This window comes from Syngnathus typhle, linkage group LG11 (assembly GCF_033458585.1).
Source record: "Syngnathus typhle isolate RoL2023-S1 ecotype Sweden linkage group LG11, RoL_Styp_1.0, whole genome shotgun sequence".
Lineage (NCBI taxonomy): Eukaryota > Metazoa > Chordata > Actinopteri > Syngnathiformes > Syngnathidae > Syngnathus > Syngnathus typhle.
In genome coordinates, this window is record NC_083748.1 from 7,414,560 (window position 1) to 7,433,247 (window position 18,688).

General features: G+C 43.8%; 2 protein-coding genes across 2 annotated transcripts; both read right to left on the minus strand.

The window, feature by feature from the left end:
* Positions 1-388: 388 nt before the first annotated feature.
* On the minus strand, positions 389-11,213 carry LOC133162348 (arf-GAP with GTPase, ANK repeat and PH domain-containing protein 1-like). Its single transcript, XM_061291473.1, has 19 exons — positions 10,058-11,213; positions 7,898-7,956; positions 7,730-7,817; positions 7,451-7,536; positions 7,228-7,369; positions 6,331-6,465; positions 6,129-6,250; positions 5,805-5,966; positions 4,713-4,796; positions 4,392-4,496; positions 4,157-4,316; positions 3,956-4,084; positions 3,739-3,876; positions 3,541-3,600; positions 3,306-3,457; positions 2,742-2,832; positions 2,110-2,332; positions 1,736-2,039; positions 389-1,616 (listed from the first exon to the last, which is right to left on the minus strand). The coding sequence occupies exons 1-19, from the start codon at positions 11,151-11,153 to the stop codon at positions 1,335-1,337; spliced, it is 3,618 nt and encodes a 1,205-aa protein (XP_061147457.1). The 5' UTR covers positions 11,154-11,213; the 3' UTR covers positions 389-1,334.
* Positions 11,214-12,631: 1,418 nt separating this feature from the next.
* Positions 12,632-18,655, minus strand: cdk4 (cyclin dependent kinase 4). Its single transcript, XM_061292127.1, has 8 exons — positions 18,410-18,655; positions 15,560-15,790; positions 15,350-15,485; positions 15,059-15,226; positions 14,714-14,823; positions 14,224-14,274; positions 14,006-14,141; positions 12,632-13,242 (listed from the first exon to the last, which is right to left on the minus strand). Exons 2-8 carry the CDS (start codon positions 15,775-15,777, stop codon positions 13,141-13,143), a joined length of 921 nt encoding a protein of 306 aa, XP_061148111.1. The 5' UTR covers positions 15,778-15,790; positions 18,410-18,655; the 3' UTR covers positions 12,632-13,140.
* Positions 18,656-18,688: the final 33 nt, after the last annotated feature.

Below are 18,688 nucleotides of genomic sequence, written 5' to 3' on the forward strand. Positions count from 1 at the left end.
GCACGTTCATTTATTTAAACAGCGTTCCATTGTTTCAGCCTAAATAAGGGATTGAAAAGTGAACATAAAGTCAGAGCAATTTTATTCAGATCGATTTTACTGGACGTGTTGTGTAAATCATGTGGTTCAGCTCTCTGCGTCTGCAGCAGCTCCATAATAAAAGTGAGGCCAGCGCTCTGACCTAGAAAAGATGTAGGCCAAAGCCAAGAAGCCGACAATCTGACAGCGAGATGTTGAGTGCGAAGCCATTTCTGCCGGCGGATTATTGATGAGCTGCAACATGTTCTTGTCATCTTGGGAGACATTAATAGACATAAACACAATCTCGCCTACGTGCAACTTTTAGTCGTTTGTTTTTCGACTCAATGAAAACAGTTGGCAGCGTGTATTGATAATGAATGCTTTATGAATCATTGCATGAGTAAAAAAATACAAATGAATAGAGACTCTTTACAGCACAAACGTGTATACTCAGCAACGGTCATTAGATGAACACAGATTCACATCGAATACGGATGAGATGATTACTTTTTATGCTACTCTTAAAATCTCCACATGGGCAACATTCCTCTTTTTCCTCACACTGATTATCAGCCACTTCTAAACATTCATTCCGATGCTCGCTCATATATATTTGGATACCTACGTTTGAAAACAACCTATTAAACAATACTTTTAATCTCTATGAATCACAGCAGGAGAGTCAGTTCACGTCCACGAAAGCGACACCTCTTCCTGCTGACATGGCGCTTTTAAATACATTCAATTGAAACGAAGGCATTTCCTTTGCTTATACAAACATCACCACTGTAGCCTCCTGCTTCACTTTCAAAGATATCTCAAATGAATCAATCATTTACAGTGTTTATGTCGCGCACAGTGATACAAACATTACATATAAATCTTCATCTTGAGCTTTGAAGAATTTCATTATCAAAGGAACACGAAACGCAAGAAACTGTAAATCTCTTCGAGCCACTTTTGTACACAGATCCACCTGTACAAAAAGTACAATAACAATGCTGGAAATTAAGCACTTTAAACTTTTGGGATTTTTTTTTTTTTTTCTCAAGAATTTTATAGAATTCTATCATCTTATGTCTAGTTTTTCTTTCAAACGAAAGCAGCCTTTGTAGGTAGGTAGCGCAACTTTAAAACGAACTGCCTGTTTGGCTGCGTCGAACGCAACACAATATTTACATTCTTTCGGAAATACCAGGAAAGTGATGGCATTTCAAACCCATACATACAGACCAATTCATTAGCTTATTGCAGTTCTCGACATTTGGACTTAAGGCCCCCCCCCGACCAAATGGACACCGGACGATCCCATTTTATGACACGGCTTTTCGCGACGTACTGTAGCTGAAGCTTGCGCCGCCGCCTCTGTGCGAGATCTTGAGCGTCGTGGCGACCGTGAGGTTCGGGGCCATGCCGACCGGGAAGCCTGGGTTGTTTGCCGATGAGAATGCGGCGGTTGTGGCGAGGGAAGGAGAGGCCTCATTGGGACATCCGTACTGCAGCAGGATGTCGGCGCACTCCCGGCTGCCCGCCATGCGAGCCAGGGTCAGCGCTGTTTGGCCCTGTGCATCCCTGTACTGCAGGTCACAGCCATACTGACAAGAAAGAAAACAAGAGGATTTACTTTTGGAGTATTCACGACATTCACTCTTCGGTTCAGATTTCATAAAGTTGGGATGGTCAGTCCCGGTCAACAAAGCCAAAATAAACTGACCCAAACGAGAAGCTGGGTCATCACCACGTCGGCCTGCTGACAGGCAGCATGAAGGGCAGAGCCGGGTAGCCGCAGCGCCAGGAGGGACCGGGAGGAGAGCGCCATGCTGGGAGGGCCGTTGATGTCCTCCTTAGTGCAGTGGGCCAAAAGGAGCAGCAGTCTGGGGAGGTTGTGCTCCATCGCAGCCAGCAGAAGACGGCCGGACAATGTGATGTCAGGACCCTCATTGGGAGTGGGAGGGGGCAATGGTGCCACAAAGAGTTTTTGCTCATATTTGGCCCGAATCCACGACTCTCGTTCCTCTCTGGAAAAAAAAAGAAGCTTTCTTGGAGCACTTCTGTCTTTGTGACACCAATAAATCCAAATATTATTACCGGGTAGCATCAGGCGGGGGTTTACGATGGCCCATGGTGCGTGCCTCCCATATACAGTTAACCATGTGGTTGCCAATGGCACTCAGAACCAGCGTCAGCTCTCGTGGCAGATCGTCCAAATCGAGAGAGCGAACGCGCGAAACGTGAGTCCCCAAGTTCCGGTGGATCCCAGAACACTCGATGCAGATGAGGGCACCGAGGTTCAAACTGGCCCACGTGGGATCTTGGAGAGAACAAACACACATAACAATCACAGTCTGATAAAATCCAATACGATATGTTGGCACATCTATTTCCGAAAGAAAACTCAGAAGAGCATAGTCCTCTTCCTCCCACATCATGGTGACCCAATTTTGATTCAGTGGAACACTTAACATGACATCAAAGTGTTTCTTTTTATTGCAGCTTGTAATCAAGATTTTAACACTGATTTCTGCAATGCACTGTCTCGGTCTGAGATTTTCTTTCACCCTGCTGTGATCAGCCGAGTGTGCAAGAAAGTGAGAAATGACTCATTAACTAATGGTCGACTCTGTTCTATTGTTCAGTTAAGTGTTACTCATCTTCAAATGAATGCAAGATGAGGGATGATTGATGCTTGAATAGCTTTGAAATAGACATTTGGTACTGACTGGGAGCATCGCAGTCCACGCAGAAGTTGTTTCCTTTTGCGTTGCGAATGGCTTGCAGAGCCACGGCTTCGCTCTGGCTATTCTTGCGAGCCTGTGAAAAAAAAAAAAAAAAAAAGTGTTAGCTGTGCTCCTCTTTATGTAGCGCAATGACTGTAACTAAATGTGCCTGTGAAGAAATGATGGTTTGACCTGATGTAAATTGTTTCCATAATAAATAAGAATTGCATCATTGCATTAAGTCGTGATATGGAAGGAAATGACATTTTTATGCACTCATCCGTGGATGTTTTCTTGCTGCAGTGCGGATATCAGCGCAAGATAATATTGAGCAGGCCTGAAATCATGACACGCTTGTGATGAAGTGGCTTCAGCGATGAAAAAAAAAAAATCAATTATACAGTCTTTATCTTTTTGACAAAAGCCATCACGGCCCTGTTGGAAGGGTCATAAATCAAGGTTGAGATGTTCTACTATATTTTTCTTTTGAAAGACAGCAGACAGCATTTTTTTTTCAAGTGTGCAATTCCATGTGTGTGTGTGTGTGTGTGTGTGTGCGTGTTTGACCTTGTTCTTACTGCTCTCACACAACTGCAAGCTGGCCAAGATCTGACTCTCGATGGCCTGCACCCAGGAATCTCTCTCCTCCACACTTTGGGCTTCAAAATGCCACGTCTGGCCAGAACTCGACACAATCAGGAAGTCATTGTTTTCTTCATCTGTCTCACACACACACAAACACATCCCGACTATAAGACAGTGTACAGTAAGAGTTTAAAAAATGCGCATAACCAAACATTACCTGTTTTGCTTACATTCCTCAAGCTTCCAAAGCTTTTTAGTTTCCACATTTTGCGCTTGGCTGGAAAGAAATAACAGTTGAAATGATCAACATGGTTAAAATGCATTAATAAGATTTGATTTGGTAAATTACAGAATATCTCGGAAATATTTAGTATGTATTCATTTGTGAATTTTACAGCACGGAGACGCTCATCACCGTCTGCTTGGCCAATGTTGGCGTCGCCTTTCTGGTTCATGCTCTTCTTCCTGCGATGCTTCTTTCTGTCCTCCACTGGGGACGTGGAGCCTACGTCTTTGGTGGACGAGGAGCTGGACACGCCCTCAACTGCAGAGTCTGCTGACACGTTCACAGACACTGAAACATCTCCCGCTATGGTACGTACGATTTCAAGAATTCCGTCGCTTTTTCTCACCGACGCTTTGAGCGTGGTTGGAGACGTTGGAGGAACATCGCTGCACGCCTCTGTTACTCCTCAGGAAGATGGTGCCGCCCATCCCCTCCATGTCATCCACTTGCAGGAGGCTGCCGGCACTGACGGGAACTGTCACAACCAATCGAGTCAAGTATTTTCTAAATATTTTATATCCGTCAAGGGATGTATATTTTCACTCACCCAAGCTGACCCCCTCCGACCCCTGCACATCTTTGACCCTCCCGTTGAGCCCGACCGGAGGCCCACCGGTGGGTATGGCACGAGGCGGACGCTTTCCTGGCACCTTCACCGTCACTCTCAGCAGATCCATTTCTTTCCCGGGGGCGTTCAGCATGTAGTCCTGCCAAATCAAACAGACTCCATTACACCTTACATCATCAACCGTCAAAAGCGTTCTGTCAAAACACACACTCACATTGACGTTGGAGTGGTATGAGAGGATGCCATCACTGGAGAGGGTGACATATTTCTTCTTCCATTCTTTGTTGAGTGAGTTCCCACTGCGCTTGAGCAAGAAACCCTGGTAGGGGTCACGGGGGGGGGGGGGGGGAAAGTGTTAGGCAGCGTTTTGCCAAGTGACGGCCAAAAACACCCACGATGCATCATCCAACCATATGGAGGGTGCAATAATTCACACATCGACAGGCGACCTCACATGAAGGGAGTGGTGGTGTCATGTCCTCTGCTGAAATTCATTGGGTGGATTCGATATTTGCATTCTGCATCTTTGTCTTACCTGCTTGATGGGAATAAAACGCCCGCTTCCCACGTCTCCTTTGTAGTCTGCACTTCGCCTGGCTGCATCGCTGCCTCTTCGACCCTGAAGGAAACACAAGGGGACAAAGACTGTTCTTTAAAGTGTGCTGATGCTGAAACAATTATACAGTGGTAGCTCAATATACACTGAGATGTTGTTTGGAATGCAGCACATGTCCCATGGGAAAGAAACAAAGTGTCAAAGCTCCGACTCGATACGTACACAGCACACTTTGGTAAATATAATGTGTTTTAAAAAAAATTACATGTTATTGTCCAGGTAGCAAAATAAAAAACTGCTACAGGAGTTCTGCACTTGGGAAGTACGAAACACCCGGGCAGAACAAACTTTGTTCTTGTCTTTGCCACCTTGACAAAACAAGGCAACAGCTTCTGTGGTGTATGCACAGGCCTTCCAATTTTCATTCGCTGCTCCTGGCTCACCACCGTAACATGGCCAGATGGTCTTGTGGCACTAAAACAGTCTGTCTCACAGCTAACAACGCGCAAGCCATGCAACCTTCTGCAAGCACGATAAAGCTAGGTTAGCAAGCGGCGGCAATGAAATACACCACCTCATAACTAACAATACGCTTAAAGACGACATAAAAAATTAGAAGTAATTGTCGTTTTGGTGCAATTGGTGCTGGGGCCTTCAATGGTTATTTATCAAACCTAATCCGCCTCTTAATACCACAACTAATCAATTTGTCATGATTTTATAACTCACCAATAATAAACAAAAACATATAATGTAATAGCAACCACAGTGCTTTTTTTCAAAATGTAATAAGATAAAACCGATTGGAAAGGAAAGAATACTGTCACTGGCAAAGAAATGACACCTTACTGTACATTATTATCACACCAGCTGGCAAATGAGTCTTAACTTGCTAATTGAAGGGAGCCCTCAGAGAAACAAAAGGATTACGACACTCCGCACAGGCCATTTAAAAAGAACCTCCGTGGATGAGGGTGACTCAGCTAATGTATTTAATTATGGATACAACCTGCTTCATTGGTTTACAGCGGCATTTGGCAATTGGTTAAATATATTTGCTCGGCATATTACCGAAAAGCGTGCCGTGCGTCTACGGGTGGCACTGCGGACTGATCCGGGAGTGCCGCTGTCCAGTTTCTCCCCTCTCGCCGACCTGACAATCTCTTTATGGCTGATTACGGGGGTGGAGGGAAGTGATGAGGAGTAATCGCTACTCTGCCCCCCGTTACTTGCCTGCAAATGAATAAGAGGAAAAGTAGGGGGTAAAAGGTCTCAATTGTGTCTAGGCAGTAAAAATTCCAAATTTGCAGGTGTGTGTGACCACTCCCACAGCGGCGCAGCCCTCCCTCACTAGCATTGAATTCAGTAATAATGTGAGAACTTTTTCACTTTTACCTGTCCTGGAAAGACACCAGACACTGGAGTGGAGCCTCCAGAGTGACTAGGAGAGTTTGGAAGAGATTTACAGGAAGCCAGTAAAGCAGCTTGCTTCTTGGCAGCCATAATCTTCTGAGCAGCTGGAAGAAAATAATGAGAAAATAAATTGACACCAGAACAATGTGTTGATACGGTAATAGTTGATGTGGCTGTCAGATACCATCAGTGAAGACCCTGTTGACGTTGAGGCCGTAGGTGGCGCATGTTTCGTAGTAGGTGCAACGGCGCACATCTGAGCAGAGCTGCCTGGCCCGGGCGTCGTCGATGACCCTGGGGTTGCTGCTACTGATCTTATCTGCCGAAGAATAGTCCAGAGCAAACACATGATATATTTATCGCACCCGCTCTATTTTTCTGCTTTTTTTCTCTCGACCAGAGCGCTTGAGGCAGAATGCCGCCTTGCAAGGAGATTTGCTGGTGTTTAACTTTTTTTTTTTTCTATAGATAGCAGCTTTCCCTTGACATCCTTACAAAAGATTTGCCTACATGGGGATTTGATCCCAAAGCCCCGCAACGGCGTTTCTACAGATCAGAACTACCGACTGGAGTCGACTAATATTTTAAGAAATGTTTTGTGTATTATTTGCACATTTACATTTTAACTTACACACCTTTATTTTTACTTAATAGCAAATTATGCAAACAGAAAATACAAAGCCCCATTGTATGCATTTTACCGCCTCCCACGAGGCACGACTCAGACAGTCAAATCGTTTATATTCAGAGCAGATTTGCAAAAGGAGTGCGAGTGGGTGTGTGTGAGCTAGACAAACAGTGCAGCAGGTTTAGAGTCAACTGAAAATCAAGTAAAGGCAGTTGAAGCTGTTTTGGTCCTGAAAACAGTTTAGTTCCCAACATTTGTTGGATTGTAAACATATTTTGCAAGACGGAAAAATAATATTTTAAGGTCTGTAGTTAAGATCGAAAGTACTTTATTTATTTCGTCTCAAGAAAAAAAAAATCAATACTACTATTAATACTATTAGAATACAAACGCAGTTGCAAACTAAAATATCTTCTCAATGCTTCCCAAAAAAAAACTCCAAAACTGTCTCACCCTGTGTGCCAACGACCACGAAAGGTATCTCGATGACAGGCCGATGGACTGCAAGCTGATGGTAGATCTTGTACACTTCCTGGAAGCTGGCTTCGTTTTCCAAACTGAAGACCAGAATAACCGCGTCTAGCCAGCTGGCAAACTGGAGACCAGGTAGGCAAGGAGCAGGCGTTCATTCCCTTATTTTCACCAATTTAGAAGCCAAGCTCGACTCTCGACTCACCTGGGCTCCTGGGAGTTCAGTCTCTTCTCTGATGATCAACAAGTGGCTCTGTGCATCAATTAAGACATCCTTAATGTACTGACGTCCTGAATAATACAAATAATGATTAGGAGTGATTATTTGTCTATGAGTTCCTCTAGATTGGCAGTCACAATGTCTGGTCCAGAGTCAGCTCCATAGAAAACAGATGGCTGGCCAGACAGATGGACGGATGTAGCTAATGTTGTGGTCAACGAGTGCACAAGAGAGAACGGAAAGTTGATGAAAAGTGAAACTGACCCTCTGCATTCTCCAGTGATAGATAACTTCCTGTCAAGTGTCTGTGGACTAGCGCTGACTTCCCACTGCACAGGCCTCCCAACACGGCCTAACACACAAGCACACAATTAACACACTGAGAATCTATTTTCGTATCAAAGCTCAGATTTTGGAAGCGGACAATCTTACCAAGTGAAGTTCTTGTACGGTTTGAGTGATGGTCCATTCTTGGCTGCTGGTGCATGGCGCTAGAGCCAAAAGGAGAACGTGGTGGTTAGTGAATACACAACTGCCTTTTGTGCTTTGGTGGGCAACAAACCGGAGCCAAGGTTGAAAATTGATGATGCTTCTCACGAGAGACATCATGACGAGGGAAGATCGCATTAAAATGTCGTACTTTCTGTGGAGTCGTTTTCTGAATTGTCCTTGGGCTGTCGTCTATCACCGAAGTTTGCAAGGTTTGAGCTAGTAAGCTTCCTCTCAGTGAACATAAAACATCTGATGCCTCCCTTACTCCCCATCCACCAATATACTCTAAATGCTATATTCAATGTGTTATTGTTGTCTTGCTACTTGCTATACTGCTGTGTCCATTTAGACGTAAAAAGACAAATCCAAACAACACATACACACACACACACACAAGGTATTTTTCGTGATGTTGTGCAAAAAACGCTCACACTGTCATCTGCCACACTTTGGATGCCCGTTTTGACGACTGTCGCACGCCCAACCCTCGCCCTAATCCCCCCGGCCATCTTTGGGCATTCCCTGCACTCCCCTCGATCAGCGCCACACCACCAACCAAACAACAATCCTCACAGCTGGCTGTTGCCATGGCAACTCCTTTTTCCAGAAGCCTCCATACAATGAATGGCCCCTCTCGGTTGCGGCGACATGTGAGAGGCATAAAAAGGCTGTGTCCACCTCTGTGAGCGAGTGCAAATTGAGTATGCATTAATTTGTTATTTACAACATGATATGCTCAAGACTACAGCTGAAATATGGACGACGTTACTCTCCAAGAGTCAATGTGTTGTCAGTGTGAATGCTGATGACCACGCCACACAGAGCAGGAAGTTGTAGGTTGTTCTCTGCATGAACACAGCTCTGTGTCTCCCCAACCTTAATTATTCATGTCCCACTTACTCTTGACAAATTATTCAGCGCTCGTTTGGATACCACAAACACCATCATAGGCAACTTCCTTCAGTTTAAGCCTTGAGAAAAAGGGTACATCTTTTCTTAATATTCTCATTGTGAGCATCAATATTTCAAGCTGTTTGCTTTTGACAAGCAATTCTATGTGAAGCCGTGTTTGTTTAAAAAGCCACGTTTGAGGCCCTTGGAGTTATGAGGATTATTAATTCAACAAGTTTGACATGTTGTCATTTTGTGAGATGTTCATAAAGTCAGTGTCAGTCACTACCAGGATGCAATTGACAATGAATGCCAAATTAAAGGCATCATCCTGAGACACGTTTGAAGTTTTTAGAGAAACAATGCTGAACAAATAACCTATTGCTTGAAATGTTAGTCAAATGATTTGTTTTCCCATTTTCCGTGCTATAGCGGATGCAAAATGTCGACACGCCTCTGTTCAAACGCCGCCTTTTTGTGCTCTGAAAAACGAGACCGAGATAAATCATTTCAATTTTCTTTTTACACCATTTCAGCATGTCCAACTCGTTTAAAAAAACAAAATGAACCTTTTGAAAAAGGCGCTATAGAAATAAAGAACTGAAAGAATGCGATTGCATAAGTGTGGACACCCTCTGCATTATGTTTTGTTTTAATTTTTCTCCATGTGGAAGTTGGGCCTTGAATAGTTCCTATGTTAGCATCAAATCTTCAAGCTTCTCAAAGAAAAAAAATACACTGCCAGAAAAAGCCTACTAGAACATCTGAACATTATTATTATTATTATTTTAATTAGAGAAATCATTTATACCCCTGATCACATCAAAGAAATTTGGGAGCGCCAAAGAAATCCCGGTAATGTCTAGCCGACTTTAATCAGATGTACTATTTATAACATTAGCTATGCCTGTATTTAAAAATAAACTGAACAGTGGGAGCATTTCTGAGACTCAGGTAGGCGTTGTAATCACTAATCACTGATATGACTGCTCCCTCGTTTTCATTCTCAGAGGTGTAATGTATTTCTGTTATCACTTTTGCATTGGGAATGAGATCTCTTTAGCGTCATTGTGTGGGTGACTGCAGAAGGAAGCCACAGTGTGGCAAATAATAGGCCGATTAGAAGGCCAATGTGTATGTTAAAAGTACAGCTAGCCCGCCATAGATCTCTGTCATGTTCTGGGAGAGATGAATCAATGAAGAACTTACCCTCCTCCTCGCTGGAGCCCCTCTCCGCTGCGGGATACAGGGCAGATGCGGTGCTGACATTTGAGGGCACAGCTGCACTTTTGGAGAAAATCCCACTAATGAACTTGAGCATCTTGCGGTCACGGGCAGGAGCTCTCTGGATTGTTCCACCTTGGCCCTCTTTCGCTCTCCTGCCGTCCTCGGAGAGGCAATGTAGGTCGCTGTTATCCAGGGTGCGACTGGTGGCTTTTCTCTGGGGCCGGTTGGCATCGCAGGTAACCGGCGTAACCAAGGAAACCTTAAATCTGTCCTCGTGAGTGTTCTCCCTGTTCATGATTCCGGAATAGCCTCCGCTGAGGGGAGCGGCGGGACGAATGAGCGTCCCTCTACCGTCGCTGTCGGCCCAAGACGCCCTGTAAGGCCCCAGAGTTGTCGTGGCCATTAAGGGGGACTGCTCCCCGATCCGGTTATCCCTCCGCTCCAGAGTCTTGGCAGAGTGATATAAGTTTCTGTTGGCTTCTCGGCTTTCCCTCCAGGAGTTTGCCCCTGCGTGCGATCTCATCATGACTTCGGGACGCTGGCTGACCTGAGGCGGTACTGAAAAGGGGAGGCTGCAACGTGAGCGGTTGTTGAGCTCACCTCCGTTTTCACCCTTTAAGAAGAGCCTGGGAGGCTCCCTGTAGACTTCCGTCTTGGGACGCGAGGCTTCGTTGCGAGGCCCCTCTCTACGTACGGTGGTCTCGAAGCTGCTGCCGCTGTACACCTTCACCATTTGCCTCAGCGGGGGGTGGATAAGAGCCGGGTCCTTGCTTTTAGCGACTGGGACAATGTCTTTGTGGTCTCTCCTCTCAGCTTTCCCCCACTTCTCATTGGGGCTGCCATACTTGACATGCTCCACTTCTTCCACTTGTGTGCTCTCTTTACCCGACACTTGTGGACCACCACATGGTTCCTGCTCTTTTGGTGCATGTCTCACCTCCTCCTTCTCTTTGGGGCTCCCTCCCCCCTCCTTCTCCTCTTGCTTCCCAGCTACATCCTCTGGCAAAGCCTCAACCTTCACCAAAGTGAGGGAGATGAGATAGGTGGTGCGTTTCTGTGGGTTGTCTGCTTGGCTCATTGGGACGGAACACCTCAGAACATTGGCACCTTCTCTCCGACCAGGCCACGCATGCAAATTGGCACTTCACTCATGGCAGCAGGAGTCAACTGAAACAGAGAAGTGAATCTTAGATTGTTGTTGGACAAATGGATGCTGGACATAATTTTAGTATATATTTAAAATTCTTAGTCAGTCTAGACTGTTTTGCCGTCGTCTGACTTAATCCTCATCCATGCACACTGCTACTACTTGTCTCTAGCACTAATTCATTCATGAGCCCTTCCTTGCTTTATATTCTGAACTCTTCTGTGCAAATCTGACAGGTAGACACGCCGATAGATAAAAATGAGTTCAATGGGTTCAAAGATGATAAGATAAATTCCATTTTGCTATCATTGAGATAGAAAAAATACAAATGCCACATTGTTCTTTTTGGATTGTGTTCATACCGTCATTCTGTCTCCTTGTACAAAAAAATGAATGATTCCTTTGGCGATGGATTGGTAGCAAACCGGACATCAGATGGAGCTGACGACGAAGCGCTGATCGATCCAAAAGGCAAATTTAAAAAACGGGGAGGGAGCCTACTGGGGGGGGGGGGGGGGGGGGGGGAAGAAAATCATTCACTTGTCACGATGCGTCTTGCAGCTGGAGCCTCCATTTGACAATGTCATGCATACAAGCAGGTATTCACAGCAGGACGGCTACCCCCATCTCTTGTGATGTACCCCCCCCCCCCCCAAAAAACGGAAGAAATTCCGAAAATAGCTTCCTTGTGTCTGTATCGGTCCTCCGGGGAACAGCTCCTCTCGGTCACCGCATCCTCTCCTCCGAGTGGCTCATCCAATTAGCAAGTCAATAAAATGTGTCTGTAAGGCAGAGGAAGCCCACCAGCTCACCACAGCCCCTCCTCCCTCAAAGCAGCCCCCCCAGTTACTCGACCGTAATCTTGCAGCACAACTGGACTCGCTGGCTCCAAGGAGATGCTAACTGTGAAGGTGGTGGCGGTTCTTGCTCACGTTCATCAGATTATTTTTTTTTTCATTGGTGCACGCTACAAAAGAGACAGGAGGGAGGAGAAGGGGAGGGGGGTCTTGTCTTGCCAGTGCATCTGCTCTGGTGCTCTCTCCCTCGCTCCCTCTCTCTCTCTCTGTCCTTTCCAGAGCAATTTATGGGCAGCGCCTACTCTCGCTGCCTAGCAGCTCGCATACAAAAGAAGATGCACAGGATGAGACAAATCTACGCTCGAAGGAGACGTTTAACATTAAACGAATTAATTAAATTTTGGAGAAAAATGAAAAGCTTTGGAGGCAAAATGTCAGCAGACTATGACAAAATGACTCCATGCCATCCATTTTCTATCACACTTGTCCTCATTAGGGTCACGGGTGAGCTGGAGCCGATCCGAGCTGACTTTGGGCAAAGACAAAAAGTACCAGCAGTAGTTGGGACAAGAACTGAAACAGTAATACAAAATGAACCTATCAGTCATTGAGTTGTTTTGTGATTGAAAGTGTTTTTATTCCTTTGTGGTTGCAGTGCAGATTGATTTCAAAAGGTTTCCACACACAAAAAAACAACAAGACTGGAATCTAAATAAAATCCACCTCTTCAGTCATCCAATGATGCCAAACATTTTTCAGAAATGACTTTGAGGGTGATTGATGTTACCGTGCGTCTTTTCAATTGACTAAAGGCTTGCTCACAACCAAGATGTCAATTCTGTCACTTTGCCGAGCCCGTAACTAAATGTTGAGGGACAGACAGAGTAAAAACAATTAAGTCATGCTGGGTTAACATCAATACTTGTGACATTTACATCTTGGAAATGCATGGATGTCCATCCATGAGTTTGCTCCTCTTCAACACGACTCCTCTTCAATTAATTTTGATACTGGAGTAATCAAAAAAAGAAAAAAACATCCCAGGGCACAAGAGGGACTTCCTTGAGTATGAAATCTTGCGGCCCAAAACTGGGCTTGTTTCTGCGTTTTATTGCAGCAGCTCAGCTTTTTCTCTCAGTCAATATCTCCTCGTTGCGAAAATACGGATGATCTAGTGCATTCAGAGCTGATATTCGATCGCAGGGGTCAAAGGTTAACATTCCCTAAAAGAAAGGAAGAATAAGGGATGAGAAAAGTCCAATTGAAAAGTGACGTCTACTTATTCATCGTCTTGAAGGTCGCCATCAGCTCGAAGAAAAACACGGTTTACTGTAGAAGGCGCTTTGCAAACATTGATAGCTGCCATTTTACAGGATGTTTTGCTCTCATCCTGGATGAAGCCAGTTGCCTGGCAACCGAAAGCCATTCGGAGAAGTTCTTGGTAAAAAGAATAATCAGGGTCAAACTCTCAGAACACGGTTGTTGTTTAGTACAACTTTTGCGACATTATATAAATCCACACTCTTTTACAGAAGTTATCAAGGACCCCAAAAGAAAAAATTGAGCTTTACCAGCACTGTAGTGCTTTAGTTTATCATATGCTGTGTAAAGAAATAGCGGCGGGAGGGTAAATTACAGTTGTATGCTCATATATTATTCATAATAATATTAACATACCACGTAATTAATATATGAATTGAATAAATGATGTTCAGACGTAAATGTGTTCTTGTTATAGGAGAGTGGCAGTGTTTTTGTCATGCTGTGTATTTAGGGAAACGCAGGCGCCCACAAATGTCTCATAAAAAAAAATAAAACGAATTAATAAAATGTTGATTCAAAGCAATTGTTATCATTGTGTAGTAAATGTGCAACTTGATTGAGTACAATGGCTGCAAAACTGAATTGTTGCTGAAGTAGAGAAAAGAAGACGGCAAGTGGTAAATTAACATTTCGTGGTAAATAAACATCTCTCTGATATCTTACCAGCAGCAGTTGCGCTCCCTGCTCGTCTATATCTGGAACACAGTCAGTTATGGGGCGAGCCGAGAAAGGGGGGAAGTGTTGTCTTGAAAGCGTAACACCAGTTGGCCACTCCTGCTCTTGTGGCAAACCAATCACTCTGCAATGACACGTTCAATTTCAGTGAAATGAGAATCATCAGCTAGGAGGGTTAAGTCACTCTGCACGAATGCATGACTCACTCAAAGATTTTCCCGAGTTGGTCCACTTCGGATTCTCCACAGAACAAAGGTCTAACGGGGGAAAAAAAAAAAAAAAGTGTAGGGATGATAATGTTAATTGTTTCCTGTGCCATCTGATTGTAGAGTCATAATTTGACAACTGAATCAAGCGAACATATTTTACATAGCAAATCCAATTAGGGGAAAATATAATCAGGAGACATTTTCTCATGAGGTCACATCATTAGGTACAATTGCAGCTGTTTTCAAAGGTCAGCCTTCACTTCAGTTCAATTTTGAATGACAATGACATGGTGAAGAACTGCACGACATCATCATGTTCCTAGTATTTTGGTCCATGCATAGATTGTGATTCCATAGAAACTAATAAACCTCCATTTTCTATATACGTATTAAATATCCAATATGACTGCTCCCAACGCACGGACTGGCGTTTTATCGACATCACAATCAGCTTCTTTTAATCCAATTAGCATTTCTGCTGACTCACTTTCGTTTGAACATTTCCGCAAAGATGCAGCCGGAGCTCCAGATGTCCACAGGTGTAGCGTAGCTGGACTGCAGTAAAACCTCAGGAGGCCGATACCACAGTGTCACCACCTTGGAGAAACAAATGCACAGAAATGATCAACCGCATTGAGCACCTTGAATATGAAATTGTGGGTTTTCCTCAGATTTGAATTTGTTACATGCAAAATATGGCGTACCATTAAATCACAATTTAAATAACTCATAGTATATTTTGCTAAAACGTACACTGTAAATATCCAGATGTGTAACAGTCCAGATAATATGGAAGTGCAATATCAATATTTCAAAGTGCACTGGTTCTTACCACAGGAGTGAGGGCCATGTGGCAGCTGTACATGCGCGCAAGTCCAAAGTCAGCTAGCTTCACCTGACCCTGGCTGGTTACCAAAATATTCTCTGGTTTCAGGTCTCTGTGCATTACACGGTTTGAGTGCAAGAATGCCAGACCACATAGCAGCTGTTTCATCAGGTCCTGCAAAAAAATAAAAATCAAGCAGATAAAGGTAATCAAAAAAACGACAAAGCTGCAAAAAATGATGACATCCAATCCGCCGAAAAATTAATTAAACAACTTCGTTTCCGAGTAGGAGCTCACTTTGATGCGTTCAGGGGCCAACCCCGGAGCCGGTGCTTTGTCCAAGTACGTCTTGAGATCTTGCTCTACGTGTTCAAAGACTAAAGTGACTTTAGTCTCCTGCTCCGTCCTCTGGGTGGCACACACGTCCATAAGCCTGGAATAGTCAGGAGAGCAGTGACCATGTCTGAGGGTGTGCTCACAAGATCCCGCACACAACCGCTATCTTACCTGACCACATTGGGGTGGTCAAACTGCTCCAGTCGCTTCAACAGAGCCACCTCTCTGACTGTGGAGACCGGCAGGCCATTATGGTCCGTTTTGACTCGCACGCTTTTTAGAGCCACAAAGCGACCACTCTCCATATCACGGGCCTTATAGACGGTCCCGTAAGCGCCGCCGCCGATCTCTGCCACTCGCTCATACTGGAGGCTGGTGCCCTGGGCCATGAGCGGTTTTACACTGACAGAGAAATACAGATCACGTTACTACATTAGCTTACAAAAACAATACAAGAAGAATCAAATCATCTCCCATTGGGGACATATCGTGAATCATCAGAAGAATTTTGGGTGCTTTGTAAGATGGTTTTGTTTTGTTTGACCTGAGTCAAGATTCAAACCCGGAACTTTTCGATTGCAAGGCAAAATCACTAACGCTGGTGGTGTACAAAGTATCGCAGATAGTGAATATGTGGGGTTAAAAATTCCATTAAGTGATAGCAAGACTCAGAATGAAAAGATTTTGTGGTGTAACCCACCAACAAAAGTGCACAAAAGAAAATTCCAGACCTCTCGGGATGACTACAGCTAACTAATTCACCATTGAAATGCCAAAAGTTTTGGCTTTCCTGCCTTACTCATTGTTACTTTTAAATAATGAATGAGAAGCTGTTGCGTGGCTCGATTATTTCTTGAGAAGCCAACTCTTTTTGAATGAACTAATGCTGTCGAGAGTGCGCGTGTGTTTTTGATGGTGCCTCCAAGCCCTGCTGGGTTAGAGCTTGTTCAAGGGGGAGAAATGGGCTGAAGCTTGAATTGTTTCTGCAGGGGAGAGTGATTGAAGTGCAACGGAAAATTAAGGGAACCACTCGAAAAGCCAAACACTTCAGGCGATGAATCGAATGCCTTTTGTAGCGTGTCCCTCTTGATGTCTTCCAAAATCTTAACACTCTTTAGTGGCCTTCCAGCTTGTTAACAGCATGTCGGAATGCAACTTCACTTTTGTGAGGTTCTTTTACGAGTCATGAGAAGTTGGTTAAACAGCCAATTATTTACACATGACAATCCATTTTTCAGAAGCTAACTACTAATGCTAGCCAGCTTTACAAACAAATGTGTACATTTACAAACACTTATTGCATATACTGTATTGTGGTCATAAATCATGAGGGTCTGAATAGTTATGTATTGCGCCAGACCGTTTTTGATGTTTTGTGCTGCCACAACGCATGTGACTGTATGGTGAGAAAGATGAGTCATTGTCTGAAGCAAAACTTACTGTCATTTATTATTGTTTAACTCTAACATTTACTTTTTCCCAAGGTTTGCTAAGCCAAAGCATCCGTTTTATAATAGAAAAATGTCATAGCACGCCACCTAATAAAAATGTCAACAAATGTCAAGAAATAATGATGATTGTGGCCTTTTGTTGATTTACTATTATTGAAGTTGGGGCTTTCAAACTCCACCATGCAAACTCCGAAATGTGAAATGTATATATCATACATATTATGTAAAGGTCATGCATATAGCTGCTTACATAGGTGACTCATTCAACTGAGGATCAATTACCATTCATTGGACTCTGATTTAGCCCTATAAACATATAATCACTTATCCACCATTGTTGGGACTAGAAAGGCTACTACGGAGAATCGGATGTATTTGTATTGCATTATATGAGCTGATGCACAGCAAGACCCCATCAGTGTCTTTCATTGCATTTTTCTTCTGGAGGAAGTCATTATGGAGTCAAGACAAATGACCACATGATCTGCCGTCCGTTCATTTTCTATAGTGCTTGTCCTCACAAAGAGTGACTCAACAAAAGGAAGTATATTGTGCAGACAGACAAACAGTCACATTCGGACCTACGGACAATTTAGTTTGATTGAATTCAGTGAGTTATATGGAATCACACAAAAAAAAGTTCAAACTCTTCATAATGTTAAGGGTACTGCTGACAGCAAATTTGATCAATTTCCATTTTGTTCAAGTACAAAACAGTTGCATTTAATCTTTTATAGTATTTAACTTGTTTCAAAATATGTTCCCTATCTACAAGCATTTTTATTGAATCATTAATGATTCAGTACGTCTTTTTTATATAATGTATTTAAGTACAATGTAAATATTCACACTGCATAATATTACAATAAATCACAATCATATTAAATACCTGGATTCAGGCAAGCATGGGGAGAACAAGCAAACTGCACTGATTCAAATTTCAAACCCTCAACCTCAGAAGTGATCACACGATATTTTCTTGTGATTTTGGATATGGTAACGCCAGCTAACATCTCATTTTTCAAATACACTAGCAGGGGAAGGAGCTGGAGACAACACTGACAGTCTGACCTCATTCATGCATTCATTCATTCATGCATTCATTCATGCATGCATTCATTCATGCATGCATTCATTCATTCATTCATTCATTCATTCATTCAAGCCTGTATTTCACCAATCAATTGTATTTCTGAGCAACATTGGTAAGTTATCTAAGCCATCCGGACACAGGAGGCCGGTGGGCGGAGACAGAGGGAGAACCAGGCCAGGAGGTGGGGGGCGCAACACGTGGTGCTGCTCCGACTTTTGTTAATTCAAAGAGAACACTAACGCAACAAAAAAAACAAAAAAAAAACAAGGAGCATCCACAAGTTTGCATCTCCACACCTCCATCTCCTGTGACGTGGCGCACGTCAACAAAAATAGACATGTAAAAACGTGCACATGTGCGACTTGACGTAAACGCCTTACGTCCAATGGCCCTACTGTTACCCGCACGGAAGAAAAAAAAAAAAAGAAGAAAAAATGAACAATATGTGTCATATACCTCCGCTTCACAGTATCTTACCTTGTCTCTCTCCAGAACCGGGTCCGCTTCCCTTTAGACCTTTATGAGGCAGACATGCTTTTCAATGCGGTGCCACGTAGAAGTTCTGCCCGACACACAAGGACTCGACCAGAACTTGTTGTGAATCTCGATCGAGAAAAGACAATCAATCGATACGTGTTCCACCTCCACCCACTCTTTCTTTTTCCTCCCTAGTCTACACTCCTTTCGGGGGGTTGTCGCTTCCTGTTGCTTCAAGAAAGTCCATTCGGGGGCGGCGCTACATACATGCACTACTCT